The sequence below is a fragment of the Coffea arabica genome, chromosome 1c, assembly GCF_036785885.1.
Source record: "Coffea arabica cultivar ET-39 chromosome 1c, Coffea Arabica ET-39 HiFi, whole genome shotgun sequence".
In the NCBI taxonomy this organism is placed as follows: Eukaryota; Viridiplantae; Streptophyta; class Magnoliopsida; order Gentianales; family Rubiaceae; genus Coffea; species Coffea arabica.
The window spans coordinates 37,654,527-37,661,929 of record NC_092310.1 but is presented as its reverse complement, the minus strand read 5'-3'; the positions used below and the strand labels follow the sequence as shown (position 1 = coordinate 37,661,929).

Sequence of the window (7,403 nt, the reverse complement as noted above, 5' to 3'; positions counted from 1 at the left end):
CATCAAAAGATAGGGATCAAGATCAACATTCTCCCCCTTTTTGATGTTGACAAAACAATGGATGGAAAGAAACAAAAATAAGTATAAGCTCCCCCTCAATCATCGCAACCAAAATTTTTAAGAGCCAAACTCATAATCTCATAATAACCCCCCCTTACACATTGCATCCATCTCTCCTCCTTTTTGTCATCATAAGATGAGAGTAATAACCAGTACCCATAATCCAACAACAATAACAGAGAATCCAATATTCCCAACAAAAATAGAGAAATGATACCAGAATGCAGCAATACCAACATACCAACATATCACAGAGAGATTAGCAAATCATCGTTAGATCAGAATAGTTCTTTTCTCTCTCTTTTTGACATCATACAGATTCAGTAGTATTCAAAAATATCAGCGAAAACTCAGATCAAAATATCAGAAATATCAAAAGAAAAAAATATTGTGAACAAGAATCACTGCAATGATTAACAAAATCTGCTACTTGTTAAAGTTAGCATCATGTCTAACTATCCACATGCATTTCATGCCTTTTTTTATATTTTTTCTCACATATCAATCACTTTTCATGTGACTTTTTTGACAACAGAAATTACACATAATCAAGGAGTGATTCACATGAACGGGTTTAATAAATCTGACTTGCCTTTTCCTGTGGATAGCAAATTCATTGGAATTAGAATTCAACCTATTCTTTTGAAAACAGACTTGTTTCTTGTGTTTAAGCAACTCATTTAGACCATCCATTATTCTTTTCAAATCACATTGTTCCTTTTTGAACAATTCACAAAGCTTTGTTTTTCTATCAAGGTCTAAGTGTAAAGCAGTCTCACTCTTTTTGAAGTAATCATTTTCAGCTTTCAACTTTTTATTTTGTTGAAAAAGATTTGCATTATCTCGAAGCAAAAAACTAATTTTCTGTTTTAACTCCTTGTTTCTAGCATAAGATTCTTTCAAACTATCATGCAATTTTATAATGAAAGATTCAAGATCATCATCAGTTTCATCATCACTTTCAAATTGAGAGTTACAAGATGTTACCTCATCATCTCCAATGGCCATAAAAGCCAATTGAGCAGATTCTTCTTCCTCTTCAATTTCACCATCGGAGTTGCATTCATTCCATGTGAACTGGAAGTTGTTGAATCTTGGTTTTCTTTCACATTTTTTCTTCTTTATTGGACACTCACTTGCGTAATGTCCAGGTTGGCCGCATTCAAAGCACTGATCAGTTTGCTTTTTGTTGAACTCTAGCTTCCCTTTGTTTTTCGAGTTGTTGAACTGATTTGGGAATGAATTGTTAGGTCCATTTTTTCTGAATCTCCTCTTGTTGAGTATTTGTTTGAAACTTCTTGTGATGAGTGCAATATCACTGTCATCACCTTCTATGTCATCTTCATCTAAGGAGGCTGTATCATCTTCATCTTGTGAGGCTTTTAGAGCAATACTCTTTCTCACCTTTGTATCTTCTTCCTCCTGCACCTTGAACTTGAGTTTCAACTCATAAGAAGTTAGAGAGTTAATAAGAGATTCAATGGGCATAGTATTCAAATCTTTAGCCTCCTTAATAGCAGTTACTTTATTTTCCCAATCCTTCGATAAAACATTCAGAATTTTTCTGTTTTTCTCACCTAGAGAGTATTCTTTTTCCAACACCTCCAAATCCTTAATGAGGTCATTGAATTTACAATACATCTCATCAATGTTTTCATGAGGTTGCATCTTGAATGATTCATACTTTGTAACTAGAATGGACTTCTTTTGTTCTCTAACATTCTCACTACCTTCATGAATTTCTCTCAGTTTATCCCAAATTTCCTTGGCTGACTTGCAGCCTTTGACTCTAATAGATTCATTTGAGTCTAATGCACAATATAACACATTCATGGATTTTGCATTTAATGTGAGATGAGCTCTATCCGCAGCAGTCAGTTCACTTCTTATTTTTGGTCTAGATCTCTGAGTATTTTCATCTATAAGAGAGGCATCATATGGACCTTCGCTAATAATAAACCACAATTCAATATCAATAGATTGCAAAAAAATAATCATTCTTTCTTTCCAACTCACATAATTTGACCCATTAAACATAGGTGGTCTAATGACAGAATGTCCTTCAAAAAACATAGTATTGTTGGTTGTCATCTTTACTCCAAAGCCGATTGAGCTTAATCTCTAGAAGACCAATCTCTGATACCAATTGTAAGGTCCGAAAACAACCCTTTTCTAGACGACCACACAATGGAGAAGTTGATAAGAAAGCACAGGTGCTTGTGAGTAGAAGAGATAAACAATTTAAAGATCATAAACGTAAGAATAAGTAAATAAAAAGGAAAGAATTGTAAACCAATTAACTACCCACCTCCTCTTGAGCTTGTAGATTGATTCAAACAAGCTATTTCAAGTTGACGAATTACAATCACTCTTGTGTACAAAAGAATGATCACTTTCTCCTCGCCCCAAGCTGCACTTGGTCAAGCAAGAAAGTTTTACTATCACTCGGATAACCCTCACAGAGCTACACTCATGAAGTATTCACTCACAAATGAAAAGTTTATAATGAACCCCACACCACTAAGACTACAAATCTTTTTTGAATAGTATTTTCTCACTAAAATCTCTCTAGATCTTTTGTATCTTCAGTGTGCCAAAATTATTTGAAATACCTGACCAACCACTATTTATATAGAGCCAAGAAAGTGCCTCATAAATGCTTCCAACGGATAGAAAGTAGTTGAACAATCAACTATCCGTTGGCAGTGTCGGACGTCCGGTAGCCCTGTTTTGTGCGTCCGACAGCAGGCAGAGAGTTTAAGAGATTTTCTTCAATTCTTTCGGACGTCCGGTAGGCTGGTTTTCTGCCTCCGAAGGTATGATGTAAAACTGAAAATTTTTCTTCAATTCCTTAGGACGTCCGGCAGGCTGGTTTTCTGCATCCAAAGATACTCAATGGTTGTCGGACGTCCGATGCAGTCTTTTTGAGCGTCCGACAGCTTTCAGCAACCTTTGTCTTCTTTCAATAGCACTTGTTCATGGAATCACATAACTTCATAACTGAAAATATTTCTTGGAGAGATATTAGTATCATCCATTTGTTTTGTAAACATCAAAAGATAGGGATCAAGATCAACAGTCCATCTACCAGTTAAGAGCGCATTCATGGTGTGATCACCTAATTTCTTCGGACTGAATTATTCAAGTAAAAAAATTGGATAAGTAAATGAAGAGAAAATAGCTTGAGACAAAAATTTTTTAAAAAATAATCCATATGATGCTATAATTGCTTAGTATCTTTGTGTTTGAATTCTCAATTACTTTTCCACCAATTCTTGTGTAAGCACTCTGTATTCGTATATGACCTCTATTTATCTAAATTCAAAGAAGATTTCCCCATTGATTTTCTCTCGATTAGGGCTTCCCCTACTCCTTTGCTCGTTGTCTTTACAAATTCCTTTTTGGAAGGTTGTAATTTCGTAAATGAACATGCTACTTGTTTCCTTTCACATTTGTTTGTATACATAATTTTCAATTGTTAGATTGAAACAAATAAATATGTCCATTGGCTCGCTCTTTTTTTTTTACTGCAATTTAATTATCTAAGCATATGACTCGTCCGGTGATTTGATCTAAAACCATGATCTTTAAAGATATGCTTTGCCTTCAAATTTTATTTTGTTTTCCCATTTTCCTTTTTAAAGCAAAAATATAAAAGAACTTCAGCAAGAAACGGTGGAGAATTTAGCATGAACTTGGTGCCCGCCGTGCATTAAAAACACACTAAAGCAAAGTACAAAGCTATGCAGCATCCCCGTAGGCTCAAGCATACTTTTTTTTCACCCCCTTGAAAGTATGTTTTTAAACCATTGGGCCGTCGTTTGCATGAAAATAGATTATGGAGAACCAATTGTCCTTGGTCTTTTTATTGGCCAAGCCATGGTTTGGAAGAGTACAAATCCGGAGATGCAAACCTTGTGGAATTGACATAATCCAGAGGAGCATGTGCTGGGAGGCCGGCTATGGTGAAGATGCCCGCAAATCAAACCGCTCGCATAAGCTTCAATTCCTTGTATTCAGATCCCATAAACATTCCCATCCCAAATCCTCTCATAAGCTCCCAAACACAATTAATTTTTTTGGGCATGAACATGAAGACTGAAAAGTAGTTCTTGTTTGGTACTTCATCAACAATCTGCAGCACATGGAAAATTAAAATATTTAATCCTAGGTACTGATATATACACATTGCAGATGAGAGAAAATTAGAAATGAATTTGGCAATGCCAAGGGATTAATTACATTGCCCCTGTAAAGGCTGTTGAAGTAGATACACTTCCCAAAGTGCTGAAAATCGCTCCATGAATTGTCCCAAGGGACTCTAGGCACAAGATCGTTGCAATAAACGATCCTAAAGTACTTGCGCGTCCTGCTCTCCAGGTTGTCTTCCACGAATGCTCCAAATCTGGAATCTCCAACTCTTGGTTGACCAAAAGTGTAGACCCCGTCTAACCGCTCCAACAACTCCTTTTCTTCGTGATACGCCAAAATAGATGGAAACAGAATTGCTAGTGCACCACCCAAGCTGTGACCTATCACTATAAATTTAGCCTTGGGATTGTTTTTCAAAGCATCTTTCAGAATTTCCCTGATGGTATAGTAAGCGTATTGCCTATCAGATTGGGGTATGTTCTCGGGCCAACCACTGCCCCTCTGTAGACCAAGAGCTTCCATGAATCCAGAATGCACCCTTCCCACTTTGGGAAGTTCAAAATAGGAGATATCCATGTCTGTAATCCAATCATCAGCAGCAAAGGGTTCTGTACCTCTGAAGGCGACACATATCAGTTCCGAGTCCGTGTCCTTGTTTTGTCGAAACAATATTGCTTGTGTTGTTGGTTTCCTTTGGAAAGCTAGCCACCACCACAAAAAAAAAAAGAGGAGGATCAGTTCCGATTGAAAGACAAATAATTAACCATCAAACTAACTGCAATTTAAAACACCAGATTGACATTATTTGGACCCCATATGTAGCCTTTTAAGGCCGGAATATAAATTATTTTCACATGGTATATTACCTATTACGATCGAGGAGGATAGGGTTTCGAATGCTCAAAAGTTATGAAACTCGTGCTTAATGAAAAAGCTGTATATTCCCAGCTAATTTTTGTAAACAAGTGTTCTCGGATAACTAATCGTTGCAAATTCCTCTCTGATAAAGCAGCCATTAAAATTTAAAAGTAAGGTAGGAATAAGGAATACTTACCGTTCCAGAACTCGTAAAATCCCATGAATTCTATCTGTAAAAAGTATTTTAACGAGGTCATCAATTGTCACTACATGATATCTAAAGAGATGACTTGTGAGAACCCGTAAATTCCTCTTAATAATTTTCCTAGGGTTTATCCCCTTTAATGGCATGTTTTCTGCATTTTCTGGCTTAGGAAAAAATTTTTCCTGGTGAATATTATGAGTAATTATGTTTTTAGATGATTTTTCTAGTATTGGAGAGTTTTTGAAAAATTAAGGATATATATTGGACGTGGGACCCACTAGTGCGAAAAGTTCGAAAAAATTCGGCCAATTAGGTTAAATTTCGGATACTGGTTGAAATTTATCGGGTGTTAAGAGATAAGTAGAGGATGTGAAGTGATTGATGTGAGAGGAAAAGAAAGGGATAGGAATGCATTTAATGAAGTGACAAGTGTCACTCTTCCATTGGTTGGACTTGGTGGACAACTATTCACCCTTTTGACTTTTTTTTTGACTAATTGATTAAATACCCCAAAAATCACAAAAAATTCACTCTTTTCTTCTCCTTGTTGGTCAGATCTCTCTCTCTAGCAAAGGAAGGAAGAAAACTCTTCAAAGGTTGGCATCCATCTAGCTCAAATCATCCCAAGCAATCCCTTAAACTTGTTTCTACTCCATAAAACCTCTTCATTTGGTATTGTTTAGTGGTTTGGTGAAGTGTTTGGAGGAGCTAAGGTGTCCTACAACTCTCCCTCTCTTGTTTACTAGGTGAGTGGTGATTGAACTTCCTCCTACACTTAATGAAGCTTAAGTTATGCCTAGTGGGAGCTAAAGTGCTGAAATTTGTGGTTTATTTATTGGTTTGAGATGAATTGGTGAAGTTTTTAATTTATTGATGATTTTTCTGGTTTAATTTGATCATGATGTTGTGGCTGTCCATGATGGTTGGAAATGATGTTTAATAACTCTAGTAGGTGTAAATGATTGGTAATTGCAACCAATTTTGGGTTTGGAAGAAATCTGGAAAATTAGGGTTCCTTGGTTCTTCATTCTGTCTGAAATTTTAGGTCATAGATAGAGGCCGAATTAGCCTTAGCTCAAAACATGAAAGTTGTAGGGAATAACATTTTAGAGGTGCCTACAAAATTTCAGATCAATCGGAGTAGTGTGGAATGAGATAAGTCGAAATTACTATTGCTGTTCTGGTTTTACCCGAAATTGAGATTTGCGACTGTAATTGGGTGTTTTGGTCTGAATTACTTCCGAATTGGTTGTTGAGGACTTCTGATGAAATTTAGCCCTGTTTATTAGCTTTCAGCTGGTTTTGGAATTTCTAGATTTGGACTTGTAGAGCCTGAGTTATGATGTTTCCTCTAGAATGCGTTTTGGTGAATCTGTTTTACGTTTTTGATGTGGTATCTAGCATTTTTGACCTGTTTGCACTCAAAAATGGGTTGAGTGACCTTCTGTGATGTTGTAGCCCTATCTTTTAGCTTCAAAATGGTGGGTCTTTTACCTTCATCCGATAATTCTAGGGCATTTGGTGCTATTACCGCAAAAAGAGGTCAAAAACTATTTTTTTCAAGGCCAAAGCTAATTGCATTTCCGAATTTTCTGGTTTTCTCTAATGTTTGTATATGTTTATGGAACCCTATTGGGGTCATATTTGGCATTGATTTATGATTAGTTATCGAGTCCCATTGTACTTATTTGTATGTTTTAAGGCTTACTTTTATTCCGGTCATTTCCTAGTTAACTTTTACTTTGAGCCTAGTGAATGGCTTTTGGAAATGAGGTGAATTTTGTGTGAGATGTTGGGACTGATTCGAGGAAATAATGAAGCCTTAATGGCTGGAAAAGTAAGAAATTTTGGGGAAGTGCTGACCGATTTTCTAGGCCGTTTGGTTCTTTTAAGTTGGATTTGCCTTTTGGCAGAAATAAAAGGGCTTTTGGGTTGTTGAACCTAGGTCTTTATGCTATCTTTTTGTTCCCAAAAATCATGTTTTGTACCCTTGCATTAGTAATTATTTGGCGAGGCATACGACTAGTAGTCGAGCCTCATGTGCATTTTGTTTACCCGATTATGGATGTGAAACCTTCAATTGGTTTATTTTGGTTATTTTAGGGTTTCTTAGCGATTAAGGCCAATC

At 36.3% G+C, this 7,403-nt stretch overlaps 1 protein-coding gene across 1 annotated transcript; it reads right to left on the bottom strand.

Moving 5' to 3' along the window:
- Nucleotides 1-3,787: 3,787 nt before the first annotated feature.
- Nucleotides 3,788-4,873, bottom strand: LOC113739244 (triacylglycerol lipase OBL1-like). The gene is made up of 2 exons (XM_027266477.2): nt 4,303-4,873; nt 3,788-4,195 (listed from the first exon to the last, which is right to left on the bottom strand). Exons 1-2 carry the CDS (start codon nt 4,786-4,788, stop codon nt 4,043-4,045), a joined length of 639 nt encoding a protein of 212 aa, XP_027122278.2. The 5' UTR covers nt 4,789-4,873; the 3' UTR covers nt 3,788-4,042.
- Nucleotides 4,874-7,403: the final 2,530 nt, after the last annotated feature.